Source organism: Carlito syrichta, unplaced genomic scaffold (assembly GCF_000164805.1).
Source record: "Carlito syrichta isolate Samal-C Ts95f unplaced genomic scaffold, Tarsius_syrichta-2.0.1 Scaffold304003, whole genome shotgun sequence".
Classification (NCBI taxonomy): Eukaryota; Metazoa; Chordata; class Mammalia; order Primates; family Tarsiidae; genus Carlito; species Carlito syrichta.
The window spans coordinates 32,348-55,663 of record NW_007248099.1 but is presented as its reverse complement, the minus strand read 5'-3'; the positions used below and the strand labels follow the sequence as shown (position 1 = coordinate 55,663).

The following is a 23,316-nucleotide window of genomic DNA, read 5'->3' as shown; positions in this document are numbered from 1 at the left end:
GGTCTCACCAAGTTGCCCAGGTGGGTCTCGAATCCGCGGGCTCAGGCAATCCACTCACCTCAGCCTCCCAAGGCACGGTATTATAGGCTGAGCCACCAAGCCCAGCTTGCATTATATTTTTCTTAGAAAGAGCTGGGAGCCGTGGCTTACGTCTGTAATCCCAGCACTTTAGGAGGCGAAGGCAAGAGGATTTCCTGAGTCCATGAGTTTGAGACCCTCCTGGGCAACATGACAAGACCTCGTCTCTATAATAAATAAAAAAATTAGCTGAGCATGGTGGCTTGTACCTGTGATTCCAGCTACTTTGAAGGCTGAGGAGGAAGAATCGCCTAAGCCCAGCAGGTTGAGACTGTGGTGGCCGTGAGTGTGCCACTGCATTCCAGTCTGGGTGACAGTGAAACTCCAACTCAAAAAAAAAAAAAGCTGAAGTAGACAGCTCTGAAGGAGTTTTGCTGAATAGGAAGGAAAAGATAGACAGTAAGTAACTGGATCAGAAATGCCATCAGGAGGAGAGTGTTTTGTTTCTTCAGTACAGGAGACACAGCATGTTTGTGTCCTAATGGAAATGATGCAAGAAAGAAGGAAAACTGGTGATGTGGAAAGGAGACAGAATCAGCAGAGCAGAGTCCTCGAGTGAGGACCGGGTGTTGCTGGATGTCGGCTTGGTGAGGAGGTAGTTGATCGGTAACAGCTGGAGGAGAGCAGAGCAGAAGGGCACAGGCAAGGTAGATGGGTGGGTCGCAGGGGTCCTGGGAGTCTGTGCTGCCATGTGGTTTTCCAGAAAGATTACTAACTCTTCATGCCACCGCAGCACTATGTGAATATACCCATCTTCTTTCATTCTGTGCAGCATTAAATATTGTTGTCCCTGGCCTCCCGCAATGTCCGCGTGCAAGTCTGTTCTGGTACCTGCCAGTGATGGGAGCTGGAGCTCTCCATATCTACTCCACTGCTCCTCTTCTTCTCAAGTCCCTCCCTGTTGGGCCCAGAGACCTTGGCCCTTTCCCTGTGCCCTTTGACGAAAGTTCTGGTGCCTTTTTGCCTTAATTCATCTGCTTGCCTTTGTGTTTGGGCTTGTTTTTTTTGTTTTGTTTTTTGAGTTGGAGTCTCACTCTATCACCCAGGCTCGAGTGCAGTGGCATGGTCATGACTCACCACAACCTTGACCTGCTGGGCTCAGGTTGTCTTTCCTCCTCAGCCTCCCAAGTAGCTGGGACTACAGGTGTTTACCACCATACCTAGCTAATTTTTTATTTTTTTATTTTTTTGTAGAGACAAGGTCTCGCTGTGCTGCCTATGCTGGCTCAAACTCTTGGGCTTAAGCAGTCCTCTACCTTGGCCTCCCAAAGTGCTGGGATTACAGGCATGTATCACCATGCCTAGTCAAATTTTTTTTATTTTTTATTTTTGTAAAGACGATTCCCACTGTGCTGCTTAGGCTGGTCTTGAATTCCTGGCCTCAAGCAGTCCTCCTGCCTCAACCTCCCAAAGTGGGCTGGAATTACAGATGTGAATTTCATGGACCCTAAATATTTTAGTAACAGTCCTGGAGACTGACTTAGCTTTATCAATGCTGTATAATAGGAAATAAAGGATTATTTTAAGAAGCAAGTACTGTCTGTGGTCATCATTATTTCAGGTCACTGACTATCTTCTGGTTTGGCTGCCCTTGGGCCAAATGCCTCCCTGCTGTCAGGCGACTGTGGTGATGGTGGTGGCAGGGGGTCGACCTGAGGGCCAGGTGGGGACTTAAGCCTTCCAGGTTTACAAATGACTGCCTTAGAATTGCTTCAGGTCCCCTAATTTTTAGTTGCTACCTATCCCATTTAAGATTTCGGAATAAAAGCCTTTTCCAACCTCTCTTCTATTTAAGTGATTTTATTTTTCCTCTGGTGATTTTTAGGTATTGGTGTAAAGACTGTTAAATCCTACAAAACGACTGGTCACTGTGATTTTCAGGTACCTTCAGATCTTGAAGGAGATGCACACTGCATTCTGAGAAGTTAGTAGGGCACAGGTGATATCAACTTTTCATTTGACCTTGGTGAAATTTTAAAGATTGGTGAAGATATGTTAGAAATATATCTTTCCAGAGCTGTATATCTGCTATTAATAAATTCACGTTATTTTGCTCTTTTGCTGTATTTCCCTGTGGTTTCAGCAGATAGCAGATACCACTGTTCCTTCATTAATGCCATAAAGCCATACTGTTAACATCTTTAGAACAACTGGTTGTTACAACTAGGCCAGTTCAGGAGCAGTAAGACAAAATGGTTGTGGTTCTTTTTGGCCTCTAAAAAAATTTTCTAATTGCAAACTGAAATTAAAAGTATGACACTGCATTCCAGCTCAAGCAACAGAGCAAGACTCTGAACCACTCCCCAAAAGTAAATTCTAAGGAAAACTAACTTTCGTATTAACTTTTTTTTTTGAGTTGGCATCTCACTCTGTCACCCAGACTTGAGTGCAGTGGCTGCTCCCGGCCACCGCAGCCTCGACCTGCTGGGTTCTGGCGATCCTTCCGCCTCAGCCTTCCAAGTAGCTGAAACTACAGGCGTGTGCTACCACGCCCAGCTAATTTTTTGATTTATTGTGGAGATTAGGTGTCGTCAAGTTGCCCAGGCGGGTCTCGAACCTGTGGGCTCAGGCAATCCACTCAGCCTCCCAAAGCACGGGATTACAGGGTGAGCCACCGAACCCGGCTCATATTAACTTTAAAAAAAGGATCCTATAGTGATATGGAATCAGTAATTAATGTTTATTGAATTTTATTGAGTTTCCAGGGAACAACCTTGGAACTATAAATTGCTAAATATTTACTTTTTAAGATTGCAGAAGTTATGTCAGCAGTGCATTATGTACTTAAGGCAATTTTGTGCCTAACTCACAGGGTGATTTTGCTATCAATTTTTTGGTAACCACTTAGAAGATAACTTAAGTTTATGTTAGTAATTATTTCCAAGCAGTGCCTGCTTAGAGAACCTGCATATGCTTTGGAAAAGCTGAGTTCAGGAAAGAAGTGGAGAAGGATGCAGGTGTCTTAGTGATTGCATGTGTTGTGATCCCTAGATGTCAGCACAGGTAGCTAATAAAAATATCATGTATAAAAATTCAGACGATTGTAGTTGAGGTAGGCAAGACAGATTGTGAATTATTGGTTTGGACTAGCCATTTCAATTCCCTTAGTGAGCACTTACTGGTTGCCTACTGGATGTTGGTTTCATTACAGGACTTTAAAAATGTTGTGTCTAATGAGAAGATAGACATGTGAAATATGATTTTGTGGTATAATAAATATAAGATACCTGTATAGAGTGTAGATGTTATACAGGAGCTGTAGAAATTAGCTGTGTGGTGACATGTATTGGTTGAGGGGTGAAGAGCAAAATTCCCAGAACACCACAGTGGGGTTTGAAGGGGTGCCTAGCAGTTGTCTGGTAAAGAAAGGGGAGGTTGGTGATCTAGGGTGCAAATGGCAAGTATTCAGGAAGGAAGAGGAGACAAAACCACATAGCTGGATGGGTCAGGAGTGTGTAACTGTAAGGAGTTTCAACTGGGTAATTATGCAGGGATGTAGTGACTAAGGGCCTTGCATGTCATGCTTGATCCTTTGCTGAGGACTTGTTCTTTTTAGGCAGTGGAAGCAACAAAAGAGTTTAAGGCAGAGAAATTTCTGGTTTAGTAATGCAATTTGAGAGACTTTTTTTTTCTTTTGAGTCAGAGACTCACTATCGTCCAGGCTGGAGTGCAGTGCATGCTCACAGCCACTGCAGCCTCAACCTGCTGCCCTCGGGTGATCCTTCTGTCTCAGCCTTCCAAGTAGCTGGAACCACAGGTGCATACCACCATGACCTGCTAATTCTTTTGTTGTAGAGATGAGTTCTTGCTAAGTTGCCCAAGCTTTTTTGGAACCCCTGGGCTCAGGCAATCCTCTCGCCTCTGCCTCCCAAAGTGCTGGAATTGCAGGCCTAAACCCCTGTGTCCAGCTATTTTTTTGACTCAGAGTCTCACTCTGTCACCCAGGCTGGAGTGCACTGGCACACTCACAGCTACTGCACCCTCCACCTCATGGGATCCTGCAGTCCTCCTGTCTCAACCTTCAAGTAGCTGGGACTACAGGCGCATACCACCACACCTGTTTACTTTGTTGAATTATTGTAGAGATGAGATCTCTCTATGGTGCCCAGGCTGGTGTTGAACTCCTGGATGCAAGTGATTTTCCCGCGCCTTGCCTCTCAGAATGCTGGGATTACAGGTATGAGCCATTACACCTGACCTGACTTTTTTTTTAATTAAAAAAAAATGTTTTTTTGAAACAGGGGTCTTACTCTGTGAGACCAGGCTGGAGTGCAGTGGCACCATCATGACTCACTGCAGCCCATTCCCCTGGACTTAGGTGATCTTTCCACCTCGGCCTCTCAAGTATGTGGGATTACAGGCGTACACCACCATGCCCAGCTAATTTTTTAGTTTTTTTGTGGAGATGAGATCTTGCTATGTTGCCTAGACTTGTCTCGAACTCCTGGGCTCAAGCAGTCCTCTTGCCTCAGCCTCCCAAAATGCTGGGATTACAGGTATGGTTTTTACAGGAGAGAGTGGACAGACCTGAACTGAAGGCTGAGGCAGCAGGAGATGCGGCATCTACACAGGCACGTTGGTTGTGTGTGCATCCTGTGTTAGCCTCCATGTGGCTGTATACTCTAAGAGGCTGCTGCTTTTACTGTTCTTATGCCCTGAATTGCCCCTCCTTTTTTTTTTCCTCATGTTTATAAGTAGTTTGCCTGAAAGCTTTTTTAGTAAGTCTGAGTTTTCATGTTTAATTTGGAATTTCCTTTTGGAAACTACTTTTAGAACTAGAATATAAGCCTAACGAGAAAATAAATGCTACTGTGATTTAGCATCTTTTTATTACACACACCTATATGCGCACACATTCAGGCCACAAATGACTTCTTTTACTTGAGGATAGAAAATCAGGTTACTCGTAAGTGATAAAATATATCACAGGTGTTGGGCTCAGTTGTTAGTGGTGTTCCCAAAGTGTTTTCAACAATATCGCCATCTTAGGAAGATGTCATATTCTCCTATGGAAATATTTCTGGGTTCCCTTAGTCTCTTACATTAATAAATATATGTATTATATATTTTGTCTCTGTGTGTGGTATTTTGGGGACAACAATGGAATAATGTTCATTTATTTTTTTAAATGTCATTTGTAGTAGCTGGAACTGAATTTATCTTCCTTCCTTAAACAACTAAACACAGGAAAAAATATACCGAATAACAGTTTTTCAATGTTGGATGACAGGCAGGCATGGCAATGATCCCTGAGACAAGGAAGATAGCCTAGGTGAGCCCTAGGATTGCCAAATTTGTTGCCTGGAGACAGTCTGTAGGCTGTGGCTTGGGAGTAGCCCCGATAGAACCTGAGAGTTTTTCCTTGAGAATTTGGAGAGGCCAAAGTAAATTTGCAGGGCAGAGTACCGGAGAGGAGAGAGCTGCAGAGAGAGAGTGAGCTCTGGAAATATACATTGAGTTCAGCCAAGGACTGATGCATGCATGCATGTGAGGAAACTGGTGTGGAACCCTGCAGATGAGGAATGGAACTATCCTTGGTGCTCACAGGGCCTGGAGCTGTATGTGTTACCACCAGCCAAGGTGGGCTATCTGGTACCGTGCAGGACCCTGGATAGCATGCTCAGAAGAGTGTTGCCTTGGTAGTAGGAAGGATTAAGGATGCTTTGATTCTGCCTTAAAAAGCTTACAGGCAAGCCTTGGAAGGATCGCTGTTTTTCCAATCTCACTGCGGCCCACAGCTAAGCTCAAATGTTTGAGGGAATGAAAAGGTATCCACCCCCTACAATTAATGCTAGGTCCAGAACTCTTGGAGTTGCCCTTGAGGATCCTTCTCCTCCCGCACCTCACATCTGGCTCCCTGGTAGTCTTGTCTACTCTCCCCTCCTACAGCCCTGGGCCAACCCACTGCTGTCTGGCTTCTGAATTTGCAGATAGTCTTGTTTTCTTCCTTCCTTTCTCCCATCTCATCTCTTCTCTGCACACAGTCTCAGAGTCACTTGAGCAGCTCCCCAGCTCCTTGCCCCTCCCCATCTTTTTCCTGTTGTTGCTCCCCTGCCTCCCCCTGTACTCAGCCACTGGCCTCCTTCCCCAAGGCTTCTGTGCTGCTCTCAGCCAGGCTTCCCCACAACAGCCCTGCTTCAGGTATTTCTTCAAGGAGGCCTCACTGTCTACCAAGTGAAAGGGAACCAGACACTCTTTCCTGCTTTATGTTTTTCTCCTTATGTTACCACAGCTTAATGTTCAGTATTTTTCCTTTATTTGTCTTATTTATTGTCTTTGGCAAGGATATTAGCTCCCTGAGGGCAGAGATCTTTTTTCTTTTTTTTGAGTTGGAGTCTCACTGTCACCCAGGCTGGAGTGCAGTGGCACGCTCACGGCCACCAACCTCAACCTTCTGGACTCAAGCGATCCTTTCACCTCAGCCTTCCAAGCAACTGGAACTACCGGCGTGCACTACCACGCCCAGCTAATTTTTTTATTTATTATAGAGACGAGGTTTCACCAAGTTGCCCAGGCCGGTCTCAAACCCTGGGCTCAGGCAATCTTTTCACCTCAGCCTCCCAAAGTGCTGGGATTACAGGCATGAGCCACCTTGCCCAGCTAGGGCAGAGGTCTTTATTTACTGTCGTGGCCCAGAGTCTGGCCCAGTCCCTGGGCACATGGTGGGCTCCCATACAGAACTGGACATCTCAAGTCAGTTCTGGCTCTTTAAGATTTCAGCCTTGGGGACCTTTGTAACCACAGAGCCCAGTATCTCCTTCTGTGGCTAAAGGGGCAGCCAGAAAGGTCTGGTGGTTGTGACTGTTTTTTCTGTCATGATAACTGTTTTCTAGGACCTAGGGAAAAGAGATGACTTTACGTAGTGTTAAGTCAATGTGATTTTTTTTTTAAATTGTTGTAATTCAGGCTCCTGGGATCTGCTGGTATTGAAAAAGGCATTGATGCTTGTGATATTCAGTGGTTTGAGGAGCAGTCTGGAGCTTCCTAGGACACCACTGAGAGAGAGTATTCAATTCTCTCCCCTTGTACCCCAGACATCTAGATGGCTGCTGAGCAGAGTTTGGGAAAGCCCACAGAAGGAACCCTGTCAATGTGACAGGAGTAGGCAGTGATCAAAAGATCACTGGTTTATGAAAAGCATGTGAGAATATATATGAGTGTCTTTTGAGGTTTAGTGGTACATTCTTTCAATCATTCATTCAGCCTCACTTGCTGTCTGCCAGCCAGCAGGAACTTTAAGAATGGAGCGAAGCCGGGTTCAGTGGCTCAGCCTGTAATCCCACGCCTTTGGGAGGCTGAGGTGAGTGGATTGCCAGAGCCCGCGGGTTCGAGACCTGCCTGGGCAGCGAGACCTCATCTCTACAATAAATAAAAAAATCAGCCGGGCGTGGTAGCACGCGCCTGTAGTTCCAGCTACTTGGAAGGATCGCCGGAGCCCAGCAAGTCGAGGCTGCGGTGGCCAGGAGTGGCCACTGCACTCCAGTCTGGGTGACAGAGTGAGACTCCAACTCAAAAAAAAAAAAAGAATGGAGCGGGAGCTCACATAAGAGCTCTCATTTGGCTGTGGGGCCAGTCTGCCTGTCTCACACACTTCGTTTGAGCTTTGGCGCTGAGCTTGAGGAGCTTCTGGGTGGAGCTGAAGACTGAAAAGCTAGAACAACCTAGCCTGGGTCCTGCCCTCTCCCTACCTGGCATGTACTGCTCCAGGGCTCCCAAAGGGCAGTAGAGACCTGTGGGGGCTCTGTCACCTCAGCCCCTTGGAATGCTCTTCTGGCTGCCTCTGGAAGGCCATGCCAGGCTTCCCTGCTAACCTGTTGCTCTCCAGCCTCCCCTGCAGATTTGTAGGTTGCTTCCCCACAAAGATACAGAGACAGCGTTGTGTGAAGGCCCAGTCTTGGGATCATGCTGATTTGAGTTAAAATCCTATCCACCCCTTGCCCCACCCTCCTCTCTCCCTTCTCCCCCCTCTCCTTGGGACTTTAGGCCTGTTTCCAGATCTGTGAACCTTGGTTTCTTTTTCTTTTTTTGTGTTTTTAAGGCTAATTTTACCCTTTTTTAAGGCCAGTTTTACAACTTTCCTTTTACTTTCCTAATAGGATGGGTGGAGAGGTTCTAAGGTGTAATCACCTTCTTCTCCTACCTCTGAGGCCCTTGCCCCTTCCCCTCCTTCACCCCACAGTTTAGGACCTGTTGGTAAAAGCAGATGTTGATATCAGTGGCTGGAGATAAACGCATCATCATTATTGCTGAGCCTGAAAGGGAGGCTGGGCCTTGGATCACGGCTACCATCAGCTTCCTGTTTATCTAGAATCTAGAATGTGGGAGAGCTCATCTTAAGATGATTTGGATCTGCAGACACCCTTAAGCCAGAAGGTGCCTCAAACCTGAACCCTTGTGTGCAGATGCCTCTAGAGTAGTGGCTTCAAACTTTGTTGATGGTCAACAATTCTGGTGCTTTCTCATAGTCTGAAAATTGCAGCTGACACTTTCCAGCATGGGGGTGGAAAGAATATAGAAGTCGGAGTAAAGGGGTTAATTGGACTGTTTTCTAACTCCTATTGCAATCTTATTTATGATATTACTGTTTTGTTTGAAGTACTTTGAATTTCTAGAACATTAGGTTCAGTTTTATTCAACAAGTTTCCTATTTTAGGTTTCTATGTAAACATACATATGCATTTTAATTTTAGAACTATATATATTTTATAACAATCTTGGGTTTGTGGATCACGTTTTTAAAACAGATTTTTTTTTTTCTATTCCAGACTCCTTTTAGTTTTGGCATGAATCATAGGACTCCACCCTACCCCACTGGGGATTATTGTCTTCTGTGCAGAAGTGAACGGAAAGACTCTTCATTCTTAGAGAGTGGAATTAAGACTGCGAGCAAATTGGCCCTCTCCATGGCTCCCAAGGGCAACAGCGTGCTGCACCTGCCGCTGTGGGTGTGCCCGGACTGTCGCAGGACGGTGGAGAAGGAGGAGAGGCACGGTGGCCTTGACCAGCCGGTGGTGAGTGGCTGCCAGCATGGATGGAAGGAGCTCATTGGCTTCTCCCCCTGTGGGTTAGGGGGCTGATTGGCAGTAAAAGTTGATTTGCATTTGCTTTTAGGGAACACTCCCTCCTTCGGCATCTTCTGGTCCATGCCCCACCCTCTGGGATCTTCTCCTGGTCTTCTCAGGCCACACCTGCAGTTAGTGATAGGACATCTACCTTCTTTGTCTGGACACAACTCATTCAGCAAGCTCTGGGGTTCTAAAGGGTGTTTTTTGGTTTTTTTTTAGTCTGAGCACAGGATTTCTTTGGTGATGCAGTTTCCTGGAAAGAAAGTAGACTTTTTGTGTGTTTAGTTGCAGGCAATTCCACGTGTAGGCATCTTAACCTGAAGCTCTTTCCCTGATGCAGCTCTCAAGCTTGACTCCTTCTTCCCTGCTTTTTCTTAATTGTATGCTTCAGTGTAATGGAGACAGCTTTGAAGCCATAGCGCTTGGCTGGGAAGGCCACACCCTTAAAACAATCTTTGACCTAGATTGAGTTTTAGTGGGTCCTTGTTCCAAAAAATCTAGAAGGGGTTTCTAGAAGGGGTTGTCTTTTACTGCCATTTGAGGTCCCACATTCTAGGGTTATTCTGTTCCCTTGGATTTCTGCCTGCAAGCTGCTAATTATTTTCTGAGCTCCTCTCTTTCTTTTAATATCCTGCTGCAAGCTGGGCTCAGTGGCTCAGCCTGTAATCCCACGCTTTGGGAGACTGAGATGAGTGGATTGCCTGAGCCCACAGGTTTGAGACCCGCCTGGCAACTTGGCGAGACCTCATCTCTACAATTATTCAAAAAATTAGCTGGGCGTGGGAGCGCGCACCTGTAGTTCTAGCTACTTGGAAGGCTGAGGCGGAAGGATCGCCGGAGCCCAGCAGGTCAAGGCTGTGGTGGCCGGGAGCGGCCACTGCGCTCCAGTCTGGGTGGCAGAGTGAGACCAACTCAAAAAAAAAAAAATATCCTGTTGCATGCAGCCAATAAGAGCCAGCATTCTCTCCTGTTTTCTCATGTGGGACTGTTTTTGTGTTAGTCCTGGCCACAGTTTGAGGAGCACTTCACCACTGCATGATGTGGGTCTCTGCTATTCTGGACCTCGCCTATCACTTGCTGCCCACTACCAGCCACTAAGCCAGTGATGCTTTGAAGATAGCACCGAACTCCAGGGCCAGTTTCTATGGTGGTGCTTTAGTAACTAATACTTGGAGTCTCATTGTTTATCAAAACAGAATAGATTGCTCACTTGGCCCCCCATGTACCCTTTTTTCCTGCTGTATTTCTCTCTCACAGCCCTATTTCTAACTTACTGTGCAAGTTACTTACTCATTTTGTCTTTCTTCTTCATTGGAATATAAACTCCACAAAGGCATGTGAATTTTTTTTTAAACCAAGAGCAGTGCGTGGCTTGACATATATTAGGTGCCCAAAATAATGAATTAATGAGTAGATGAATGAATGAACAAAGAAGTGAATAGACCTCTGACTATCCTCTCACTAGAGATTAAAAAGCAGCACAGTATGAAGTTTTCTCTCCTTCAGATCTTTTGCTTTGATCCCTTAATTATTTTTCTTGTGTTTACTCTCTGTGTCCACTTGAAATGTTTGGTCTTTTCCCTATTTTTCAATAGAAGGCTATTTACTATTACTGATAATAGTTTTCTATTTATGTCCAGCCAGCATTCTTGTCTTCCTCTGACTAAAGCGTTTTCTTTTGCTTTGTAAATGTTATCTCTTCATCCTATTCCAACCCTACTCTTCTTTTTTTGAGTCAGAGCCTGTCGCCCAGGCTAGAGTGCAGTGGCACACTCACAGCCACCAGAGCCTTGACCTACTGGGCTCAGGCGATCCTCCCACCTCAGCCTTCCAAGTAGCTGGAACTACAGGCATGCGCCACCAAGCTTGGCTCATTTTTCTTGATTTATTGTAGAGATGAGGTCTCGCCAAGTTGCCCAGAAGGTATCAAACCCATGGGCTTAGGGAGTCCTCTGACCTCGACCTCTCAAAATGCTGGGATTATAGGTGTGAGCCATTGTGCCAACCCTGTATTTTATATTATATACATTATATTATTTATACTATATTATATATATTATATTCTATATATATTATATTGTGTTTGTATTTTAGCCTGACTGTGCCCTTGGGAACAAGCTGCTGCCATTCACCCTGGTTCAGAGGCGAGTGGAAGTGCTGATGGTTCCCTGTAATCAGCCTTGCCTGGGCAAAGGGAGAGGAGTCTCATTTCCCAAATCCCAGTTTGTTTTGATGATGAATAGTCTGTCAGGTGAGACTTTCTATCCTCACCAAAAACAGTAACCTGCAGGACAGCAGAGGTGCAGTGTTGGTCAGTGTTTGTAGACTCAGACCATCTGTTGCCTTTGCAAATTGGTTTCTTTGTTGGTACTAGCCTTTTTTTAAAAAGATACATAATTTATTTTTATTTATTTATTTTTGAGTTGGAGTCTCACTCTGTCGCCCAGACTAGAGTGCAGTGGCATGCTACAGCCTTGACCTGCTGGACTTAGGTGATCCTTCTGCCTCAGCCTTCCAAGTAGCTGGAACTACAGGCACATGCCACCACGCCCAGCTAATTTTTTTCATTTATTGTAGATATGAGGTCTCACCAAGTTGTCCGGGTTGGTCTCGAACCCGTGAGTTCAGGCAGTTCTCTCACCTTGACCTCCCAAAGTGCTGGGATTACAGGCGTGAGCTACCATGCCCAGCTTTACATAATTTATATTCAGCAAAATTCACCATTTTCACTTAAAAAAATTCACTACCACAGTTCAGATACAGAACATTTATATCACCCCATAAAGTTCCCTTGTTCCCCTTGGTAGTCGGTACCCTTCCCCTACCCTAGCCTCTGGTAACCACTGACCTGATTCTTGTTTCTTTGGTTTTGCTTTTTCCACAGTATCACATAAACTTCTGTAATTGGCTTAATGCTTTTGAGAGTCATCCATATTGTTAAATGCACCAGTAGTTTTTTTCTTCCTATTACTGAGTAAATTGTACAGATACACCATTTTATGTGTTCATCAATTAATTAATTGATGGACGTTTGTATTGTTTCTAGATTTGGGCTGTTGGTTTTGTTTTGCTTTTTTTTTTGAGTCAGGGTCTTACCTGGGCAGAAGTATAGTGGTATGATCCCAACTTACCATAACCTCGGTCTCCTGGGCTCAAAGAATCTTTCTGCCTCTGTGTCCTGAGTAGTTGGGACTGCAGGTGCACACCACCATACCTGGCTAATTTTTAAACTTTTTTGTAGAGTCAAGGTCTTGCTAAGTTGCCTAGGCTTGGGGGCCGTTTTGAACAAAGCTGTTGTGAACATTCTTATTTTTTTCTGTAGACATCCTTTTTACATGTTGCTAGATTGATTTGCTAGATTTCTGTGTTCATGGAAGATATCTGCCTGTAGTGTTGTTTATAATGTCTTTCAGGGTCTCATAAAATGAGATGGGTTGTGTTCCTGTTTCTTCTCCTTTTGGAAAGATTTTGTGCAGAATTGGTATTATCATTTCTTCCTTAAAAATTGTTGGTTCCTGCTTTCAATTTTTCTTGTTCTGTTTGGTTAAGTGCCAGACACCGTGCAGAGTGTACTGGGCTGAGGCCGTTGCCTCCTTGTACCTGGAGGCTGAATCAGTGTAATCAGCCTTGGCTGTACTATCTCTTTAGTGCTTTCTGCTGCTCCCTTGTGCTTGTGTGAGTCAGAGGCGAGGTCTCTCTCTACTTCCTACTTGTTATAGGTCTCCAGTGGTGGCACTTTCTCAGTTCCCCTGTCTAGCTTGACTCGGGCAGCCTTGTGCTTGTACTTCCCAGAAAGCCTGCCCCTGCTCTGTGGCCACCAGACTCTACCTTGTATTTTCAGAGTCTGACCTGTGCCTTGTCCTGTGCTGGTTCCGGCTTGTGTGTAGTGCCCACTTTTCTCCAGGGTAGAGGGCTTGGCTTTTTACCCTCCTCTCAGCTAGTGGATCAGGCCTGACCCTGGGCATAGATCTCCAGGGATTGAGTGGGAACACCCCTGTGCTTGGTGTTTGCAGGTGTTCCATGTTAGACTTTCAGAATTTGTTACAAGTTCACCTGTTTTTCTGAAAGCTTTTATGGCCTCTTCCACTTCCTTCCCTGCTAAAGGTGAAACAAGGAGTGTGTCCCTTTCTCCTTAGAGGGATTTGTTGCACTTTTTTGTAGAGTACATCTGGTAGTTTAGTCACTTCAGCTGTCTGAAGGCCCAGAGTTACAATTGTATAGATTGTCACACCCTGTCTCATCCTTGTGGTTAGAACTCAGAGTATACTGTCTGTCGGTAGCTTTTTGCATCCAAAGGGGAAGTGGAACTGAATTGCTGTCTTCTAGATACGCAGCCTGTTCTCAGCAGTCATAGTAAATATTGATGGGAATTTCTCCTAACACCCTGTCTCACAGGTTCACAGTGCAGATTTCTTTGAGACCTCTTCTTCCAAAATTGCCTGCATTTGCTTGACTATCTTCTATTGCCATAGTTCTGTCACCATCCCTTATCAATTCTTGGATTCCATCCCTGTCCCATCATCGGGTCTCTCTGACTTCACTTTTCTCCTAGGATAGCCTGAGTTCTGTGAGTTGGCACTGTGGCTTTTTCATGACTCTCAGGCGAAGCCCCTGAACTCCTTGGCCTGTGACCTGCTGGAACCCTACCATTTCCCTCTACTTGACAGACTGTTCCTGGAGAACATCACTGGACTAGGTTCACTGCTTCCCTTTAACTTCTCTGGTTTCTTTATACCCTCATCCCCAGTAGCATGAACCCCGTACCACCTTTTCTCTCCTCAGACTACCTGTACCCTCTTTGCCCACCCCGTGCTCAGCTGTTGACCTTCACACTGAAAAAATCAAAGCTGACTCTGGGGTACCTCCTCCTCTCCCCCCACCGTAGCTGAGGGTATCCTCTCCTCTTTTTTCTCACTGGACTTGCAGATGCCTGTCCCTTTTCATCTTTTCAGTACTTTGTTGCTTTGATTATTATTTTCATCTGTACTGGCTCATGACCAGTAGAAGGAAAATGCTTTGGAATGACCCATTTTTAAATAGCCCGCCTTTAGTCCTACCTCCCCTTCTAGTTGTTACCCTGTCTTCCTGCTCCCTGTCACAGCCATGTGTGTCTCTAGGTAAAATATAAGCTTCTGGTTCAGTTCTTTTAAATCATTATAATCTTCTCAGGTTAGTTTTGGTAAGTTATATTCTTAAAAATTATCAAAGTTGCCGGCCAAGGTGGCATGCACCTGTAGTCCCAGCTACTTGGGAGGCTGAAGTGAGAGGATCACTCAAGTCCAGGACTTTGAGGCTGGCCATGAGCTCACACTGTGATTGTGCCTGTGAATAACTACTGCCCTCCGGCCTGAACAACATATTGAGACCTTGTCTCTAAAAAATAAAAATAAAATGTCACAGTTAGCGGTATAAAGTTGTGTGAAAGAATCTCTTTTTTTTTCACTTCCCACCTGATTTGTGGTAAGACTTTTTTATTTCTCATATTTGTACTTTCTTTTTAAACAGTCTTGCTTCTTAGAAGTCTGTCGGTTTTGTCTTTTCTTTCTCTTTTTTTTTGAGTTGGAGTCTCACTCTGATGCCCAGGCTGGAGTGCAGTGACACGCTCGCGGCTGCTGTAGCCTTGGCCTGCTGGGTTCGTTCAGGCAGTCCTTTTGCCTCAGCCTTCCAAGTAGCTGGAACTACTTTATTGTAGTGACAAGGCCTCACCAAATTGCCCAGGCTGGTCTCCAACCCCTGGATAATCCTGTTGCCTCAGCCTCTCAATACTGGGATTACAGGTGTGAGCCATTGCACCCGATCTAGTTTTTTCTTTTCAAAGAAGCAGCTTTTAACTTTTAAAATATTCTTTCACTTTGTCTGATTAATTACTGCTATTTTATATACAAAGGTGTCCTATGTATATATATTAGGTGTCCTAATGCAGTGGTACACATGATTTAAAAAAATTTTAAAGGTGCAAAAGAGAACAGTGCAAAGGCAGTGTCCTCTAGCTCTCTCTCTTCATTGCCTTTAACTTCCTAGAGGTCTTCACTGTTGGCAGATTTTTGAATCTTCCTCTAGAGATGTTCTGTTCTCTTTTAATTATGATGAGGGCAGACATCACAGTGTCCCGAGTTACAGACAGTCAGTTTCTCATTGTCCTGTAGAGGGTAGAGCGAAGGTGGGTTGGTTGCCTGTAGGAGCTGGGGTGCCCTCTGCTTTCTAGACCTCTTCTGAGAGCGCTGCTTAACAGCTCTCTAGAACCTGAGCTTGGGTGCCAGCCTCTTAAGGGAGTTGCATTCCTCTACTGACCTCATCTGGAGACCTGTGGGAATTTGAACCCTGCTCAGTCCAGTCTGCTTTTGTCCTGTTGCTGATGGGAGGTGGCCCACAAGGAGTCACTGGGCCTTTATCATACAGTCCTATTGATGTTGACCACAAATCTAGTTTTTTTTCCTTTCTTTACAGTTACTCTTCTGCCTTCCTACATTGAGTAGTTACCCATCAGTGTTCATACTTTTGCTTTGATATGTGCTGGAATCCTCTATTTACTGCTGTGGATTTTGCAATGTTATTTCCAATGGCTCAATTTGAAGTATTTTCTAGTTTTCATTTTTTCTGTTTTGCCCATGAATTTTTGAGAAATGCTAGTAAATATTCAAACATACATCTGTTAGGTTACTTTTTTTTTTTTTTTTTTTTTTTTTTGGAGTTGGGGTCTTACTATGTCACCCAGGCTGGAGTGCAGTGGCACAATCACAGCTACTACAGCCTTGACTTGCTGGGATCAAGTAATCCTTCCACCTTAACTTTCCAAGTAGCTGGGACTACAAGTGTGTGCCACCATGCCTGGCTAATTTTTTGATTTATTGTAGAGACGAGGTTTCTTACTATGTTGCCTAGGCTGGTCTTGAACTCCTGGGCTCAGGTAATTCTCTCACCTCAGCCTCCCAAAGTGCTGGATTTACAGGAATAAGCCACCATGCCCAGCCTTCTTGGATTACTTTTAATCATGCTGACTTTTAGTTTAATCATGTTACAGTTGGAAGTCATGGTCTATATTCTAGTTATTTTGTGTTCATTTGAGTCTCACTCTGTTGCCCAGCCTGGAGTGCAGTGTCACGATCATGACTCACCATTCATTACCTTGACCCTCCTGGGCTCAGGCAATCTCTTCTGCCTCAACCTCCCAAGTACTCCAGGACTGCAACCCCATGCCACCACAGCAGCAATTTTTTTTCTTGCTATGTTGCCTAGTCTAGTCTCGAACTCCTGGGCTCAAACAGTCCTCCTGCTTTGGCTTCCCAAAGTGCTGGGATTATAGGCATGAGCTAGCATTTATTAATCAACTGTACTTGCTAATTCTAATACATGGTTAAGTTTTTCTAAATGTTTTTTACATGCTTGAAAACAATGTTTTCTGTGGGTTTAGTGGAGGGTTCTGTGAATGGGCATTAGACCTTTTAGTAATTGTGTTCTTAAATTCTTCTATGTTTCTGTAGTTTTACTAATTTTTCATATGCTTAATCTACCCATTTTTGAGTGACATCAGTTAAAATCTCCACCGTGCTTGTGTTTTTGTCCTTTTTTCCTTATGAATATTTCCATTTTTGCTTTACTTGCTTTTAGGCTGTGCTGGGCGAAACAGGTTGAAATTATTAAATCTTGGTTCATTATTTCTTTTGCTGCACTGAAGCCGTCTGTAGTAATACCTGTAGTGCCTTTCTCCTAAAGGGCTGTTTGTTCACTCTTCATGTGACTGTGAGAGCTTCCTCCCTCCCTTTCTTTTCTTGTTTGTTCCTTTCTTTTCCCTCTCTTTGTGTTAGTGTGTTTTGGGTGTTCTCATAGTCCACTTAGAGATAGACTTTATTTGGTTTCAACTGAGAATCTCTTCTTAATGTGAGATTAGTCCGTGTTACTTACTGTGGTGGTCAGTATGTGTGGAGATATTCTACCAGGCACACAGGTCAAAAATCAAGTATTGCCCTTAGCCCTGATCCCTTCTGGTACCCCTTTCAGTTATTACCCCTTTCCACAGAGTTCAACTTTCCTGCTATTCATGGCCCTCTCTCTTGTGTTTTTCTTTATTAGTTATATCACCTAACCATCTACCCCAAAATACTATAGTCCAGTTTTCCTGGTGTTTTGAATTTTACAAAAATCTAATCATTCAGTATGCATTATTTTGTGTCTGATTTATTTTGCTCAACATTATTTGAGATTCATAAATGTTGTAGTTTCTTCATTTTCGTTGCTGTATATTATTTTCCTTTATGAACATACTGCACTTCAATTGTTTCCAAATTTTGCCATTGTGAATGATGCTCATGGAGAATACAGTCAGTCACACATCCTGTTGTCTATAAATGGAAGGAAGGAAGTGCTGAGCCCTAGGAGACTTATATATTCTAATACATGGTTAACTGATTGCATGTTAAGGTGAATAATATTATACTTATTTACTTACTTATGTATTTATTTATTTATTTGAGTTGGAGTCTCACTCTGTCGCCCAGACTGGAGTGCAGTGGCACACTCCTGGCCACCACAGCCTCGACCTGCTGGGCTCTGGTGATCCTTCCGCCTCAGCCTTCCAAGCAGCTGGAACTACAGGCGCGTGCTACCATGCCCAGCTAAACTTATGTATTTATTTATGAGTTGGGGTCTCTGTCGACTGAGCTGGAGTGCAGTGGCACGATCATGGCTTATCACAGCCTCAACCTCTTGGGTTCAGGTGATCCTTCTGCCTCAGCCTTCTGAGTAGCTGGGACTAGAGGTGCGTGCCTCTATGCGGCTGTTTTTTTGATTTTTGTAGAGATGAGGCCCCACTGTGTTGTTCTCAAACTCCTGGATTTAAGCGATTCCCCTCACCTCCACCTCTCAAAGTGCTGGGATTACACGTGAACCACTGCACTCAACCAAGATCAGTAGCTTTTTTTTTTTTGAGTTGGAGTCTCACTCCGTCCTCCAGGCTGGAGTGCAGTGGCACACTCACGGCCACCCCAACGTCGACCTGCTGGGCTGTGGCAATCCTTCGCCTCAGCCTTCCAAGTAGCCAGAACCACAGGGGCATGCTACCACATCTGGCTAAATTTTGACTTATTGTAAAGATGAGATCTCACCAAGTTGCCTGGGCTGGTCTCAAACCTGTGGACTCAGGCAATCCACTCACCTCGGCCTCCCAAGGTGCTGGGATTACAGGCTGAGCCACCGAGCCCAGCCCCAGTAGCATATTTTTATTTATTTATTTTTGAGTTGCAGTCTCACTCTTTGCCCAGGCTGGAGGGCAGTAGTATGCTCCCAGCCACCATAGTCTCAACCTGCTGGGCTCAGGTGAGCCTTCTGCCTCAGCCTTCCAAGTTGCTAGAACCACAGGTGCGCGCCACCACACTCAGCCAATTTTTTGATTTATTGTAGAGATGAAGTCTCACCAAGTTGCCCTGGCTGGTCTCAAACTCCTGGACTCAGGCAATCCTTTTACCTTGGCCTCCCAAAGTGCTGGGATTACAGGTGTGAGCCACTGTGCTCAGCTTTTTTTCCTACACTATTAAATTAAAATCCATTGGTCTGTCTTTCCTTCTGTGTGGATCTTTTGCCCATACATGGCTTATTACATCACACATTGTCCATTTGTAAAATAATGGTTTACTTGGTTAGGTCTTCCTGATATTCTTACCTTTCATCATTCAATGTTTAAAAATGTATATTTGTTAATATCACCACTGATCTCATCAGAATAGTCTTTAAAGTTGAGCTTTCAAGCCTGAAATGACAGGTGAATGTTTTCTAAAATTTTAATTTTTCCTTAGAAAAACTACAATTATAAGAAAAATTCAGACTTTATGATTGGCTACAAATAGTGTCAACTTTCCTTGAAGTAGCAGTCTCATTTTGTTCATTTTTAGAAAATACATGACAAATATGCAAATCTAAATAACTCGTCTGTCAGTCATTCCTATTTCATCACAAAGAATATTCAGAAGACAGGTGCTCGGGTTGAGATTTAATACAAATTATTATTATTATTATTATTATTATTATTTTCTTTTTTGAGTTGGAGTCTCACTCTGTCACCTAGACTGGAATGCAGTGGCCAGGAGCGGCCTCGACCTGCTGGACTCCGGTGATCCTTCCGCCCCACCCTTCCAAGTAGCTGGAACTACAGGCGTGTGCTACCACACCTGGCTAATTTTTTTGATTTATTGTAGAGATGAAGTCTTGCCAAGTTGCCCAAGTGGGTCTCGAACCCACGGGCTCAGGCAATCCACTCACCTCAGCCTCCCAAAGTGCTGGGATTATAGGCAGAGCCACCAAGCCCGGCTACAAATAATTATTTTTATTGCATCATGGACATTGTTTTCTTCCTGTTTTTAAAGAGATAGAATTTTGCTTTGTTACCTAGGCTGGAGTGCAGTGGCATGATCATAGCTCATTGTAACCTTGAGCTCCTGGGCTCAAATGATCCTCCCACGTAAGACTTCCAAGTAGCAGGGATCACAGGCATGTGCCACTATGTCTGGCTATATTTATTTATTGGAACTGACTAGTTTTTTGTTTTTACTTTTTTGTAGAAATGGGTTATCTCTGTTTTGCCCAGGCTGGTCTTGAACTCCTAGCATAAAGCAATCCTCCTCCCTATCGGCTTCCCAAAGTGTTGAGATTACAGGCGTGAGCCACTGTGTTCGGCCTCAAGGGCATTCTTAAATGGAACTGGCTCTCCCCATCACCCCCCCTCCAAAAAAACCCTCTAAATGTGAGGCACTGAAGAATATAGCTCTCACTAGTACACTTTGCTCCCACTGCCTTCGTTCTTGCTATGGTTATGGGTCTTTTACCCACATTACTTTTGCCCCACAGTGCAAATATCAGCACACTGAAAAAACTTCTTGGTATTAATATGACAATAGTTTTGACTAGTGCACCTGCTGAAGGGTGTTAAGGACTGCCAGTGGTCCATGGACCACACTCAAAGACTGCTGTTCTGTTGGGTTGTCTTTTTCATATATAACTTGTGGGATTTCTTTATATATGCTAAATTTAGGTCCTTTATTGGCTATATGCCCTGCAGATACCATCCACCCCTTTTTGCTTATTTTTCTTTTTAACAGATTAACTTTTTAATCTGCTAGTCAAATTTTTCCTTAATGATTACTGCTTTCTTTGGTCTTGTTTATTTATAAGTTGTCCCTATCATGAGGTCATAAACATGTATTCAGTATGTATTTTCTTATATCAGCACTGCCCAAAAGAAATATACTGTGGACCAGAAATGCAAGCCACATAGCTAATTTCACACTGTTTTAGTAGTTGCATATCAAAAACTAAAAAGAAAGAGATACTATATTTTTTGCCTCATATATCCAAACTGTCATTTCAACATATAACCAATATAAAAATATTTTTGTATTTTGTTAAAAATCCTGTGTGTATTTTACACTTGTAGACCAAATCAGTTAGGATAACCTACATTTCAAGTGCGCAATAGCCACATTTGACTGGGGGATGGATACTCCACTGGATAGCATGGTTCTATCCTTTTGTGGCTTTGCTTTTCATATTGGACCTACAGTCTACCTAGAATTGAAATTAAATTTTAAAAATATCATGTGAGGTAAAGGTCAAGTTTTATTTATTTCCATTTGTTTATCCAGTTCCCTAGCAGCACTTACTGAAAGGACTGTTGTAAAACTCCCCCTCCCCACCCTCAGTTCTTCAGCGCTACTTTTGTTACAAATCAAGGGCCCCATAATATGTGTGGATCTATTTCTGGGCTCCCTGTTTTATTCTGTTGGCTTGTTTGTCTTTGTGCCAACAGCTTGCTATATTAGTGTAGTTTTGTGATAAATTTCATATTCAGAGAGTAAGTCCTTTTAACTCATAGTCTTCAAAAATATCGTGGCTCTTTGCATTTCTGTGTAAATGGAAAACCGGTGAGTTTCCATAAAAAGTACTTGTAGAGGTTTGGCTAGGACTGCATTGACTTTGTAAGTCAGCAGGGGGAGAATTAACAGCTTTCTAATATTGAGTCTTAATCTATGAGCATGGAATTCTTTCCCATTTATTAATGTTTTCTATTTTTCTGTGTTATTGTGCCTTTTTTCCCGCCACTTTTTTTTTTTTTTTGAGTTGGAGTCTCACTCTGTCGCCCAGATTGGAGTGCAGTGGCTGCTCCCGGCCACCGCAGCTCAACCTGCTGGGCTCCGGCGATCCTTCCGCCTCAGCCTTCCGAGTAGCCAGAAATACAGGCGCGCGCTACCAGCCCGGCTGATTTTTTGATTATTGTAGAGATGAGGTCTTACTGCCCAGGCGGGTCTCGAACCTGCGGGCTCAGGCAATCCACTCACCTCAGCCTCCCAAGGGCACGGGATTACAGGCTGAGCCACCGAGCCCGGCTACCCCCACTTATTTTTATTGGTTAGCAGTATTCCATTGTATGGCTGTACCACAATTGGTTTATCTACTCATCTGTTAGACATTTGGATTATTTTCTTGGTTTTTATGAAAAAAGACTTTGGTTTTGGTATGCTTTCATTTCTCTTGGGTGAATACTTAGGAGTGCAATGGCTGGATCTTATTGTAGGTGTAAATTTACTTCTTTAAGAAAGACCAAACTGTTTTCAAAGTGGTCTGAAATCAACAATGGATGATGGTTATAGGCACTCTGCATCCTTGTCAGTCTTTTAATTTTAGTCTGTAGTGGTTGCATGGAGGTTCTGATTTTTATGTCCTGATAAATAGCAATGCTAAGCATCTTTTCCTGGGTTTATTGGCTATTTGTATTCCTTTGTGAAGTGTGTGTTCATATCCTTTGCCTTTTTTTTCTGAGTTGAAGTCTCATTCTGTAGTCCAGGCTGAAGGCCAGTGGCATGTTCCCAGCCACCATAGCCTCGCCTTGCTAGGCTCAGACGATCCTTCTACCTCAGCCTTCCAAGTAGCTGGAACTACAGGCATGTGCCACCACGCCCAGCTAATTTTTTAATTTATTGTAGAGATGAGATCTCGCCAAGTTGCCCAGGCTGGTCTGGAACCCATGGGCTCAGGCAGTCCTCTCACCCTGGTCTCCCAAAGTGCTGGGATTATAGGAGTGAGCCACTGCACCCAGCCTGCCTTTTTTTTTTTTAATGGGTAATATCTATTTTTGCAGTTAATGTCAGCCAGTCATTGCTCATGGTTTTACATGCTTTAACTGACAACCACCCAACACATTGGCAGCATTTAAAATTTTTTGATGCTATCTTAAATGGTATTTTACGTTTTTCCTTTTCTGACTTTGTTGTATAGTTGCAGTTGACTTCTCTTTTTCTGTTGTAAATTGGACATTTCAAGATCTCTGCTTCTTAAACTTCTAGGCTCAAGCAATACTCCTTCCTTGGCCACCCAGTGCTGGGATTACAGGTGTGAACCACCACGCCCAGCAAGACCTATTTCTATGTGCCAAACAGGTCTTTGACCTTCCTTGTCTCAAAATTGTGGAATCCCAGTTTTTCCCCCAGGTGTTGCAGTTGTGCTTTATAGGCAGTTTATCTCATAAGTTCTTTGCATTTGCTGGATTGTCTTAGGGCAGTCATTGAAGGATGACATGTGGTGACTTACCTTCTCCACCTTGGTCATTGGCACATTGATCCTGGACAGGGCAGGGTGAGAAATGAAGCGTATTGAGAAGCCACTTCTTGAGAATACCTGACACTGAAGAGCTGAAGATGAATGAGAAGCCGACTGCATAGAAGCAGAAAGAAAAACAAGAGCGTGGTGTTCAGAACTAATGGAAATCAGTAGTTTGAAGGATGGTAAGATCAGGAGTTGGCAAGTTTGGGATTTGACTTTACTCTGCATACAAAGTTATGAGCTGTCTTGTTTTTTTGAGTTGGAGTCTCACTCTGTCGCCCAGACTGGAGTGCAGTGGCTGTTCCCGGCCACCGCAGCCTCAACCTGCTGGGCTCCGGCGATCCTTCCGCCTCAGCCTTCCGAGTAGCTGGAACTACAGGCGCACGCTACCACGCCTGGCTAATTTTTTGATTTATTGGAGAGATGAGGTCTCGCTAAGTTGTTCAGGCGGGTCTCGAACCCCGGGGCTCAGGCAATCCACTCACCTCAGCCTCCCAAAAGCGTGGGATTACAGGCTGAGCCACCGAGCCTGGCTATGAGCTATCTTGTTACAATTTCATGGATGCTGGCAAAATACACAAGACTTCTG

At 44.1% G+C, this 23,316-nt stretch overlaps 1 protein-coding gene across 1 annotated transcript in view; it reads left to right on the top strand.

Moving 5' to 3' along the window:
• The window catches only part of LOC103261779, a gene marked incomplete at its 3' end in the record, with an annotated part of 83,200 nt that overhangs the window by 33,359 nt on the left and 26,525 nt on the right, over nucleotides 1-23,316 (top strand). Inside the window, exons 2-3 of the mRNA XM_021713048.1 lie at nucleotides 1,904-1,959; nucleotides 8,844-9,089. Coding sequence (XP_021568723.1) covers nucleotides 1,904-1,959; nucleotides 8,844-9,089 — 302 coding nt within the window. The remainder of the gene's footprint in view (nucleotides 1-1,903; nucleotides 1,960-8,843; nucleotides 9,090-23,316) is intronic.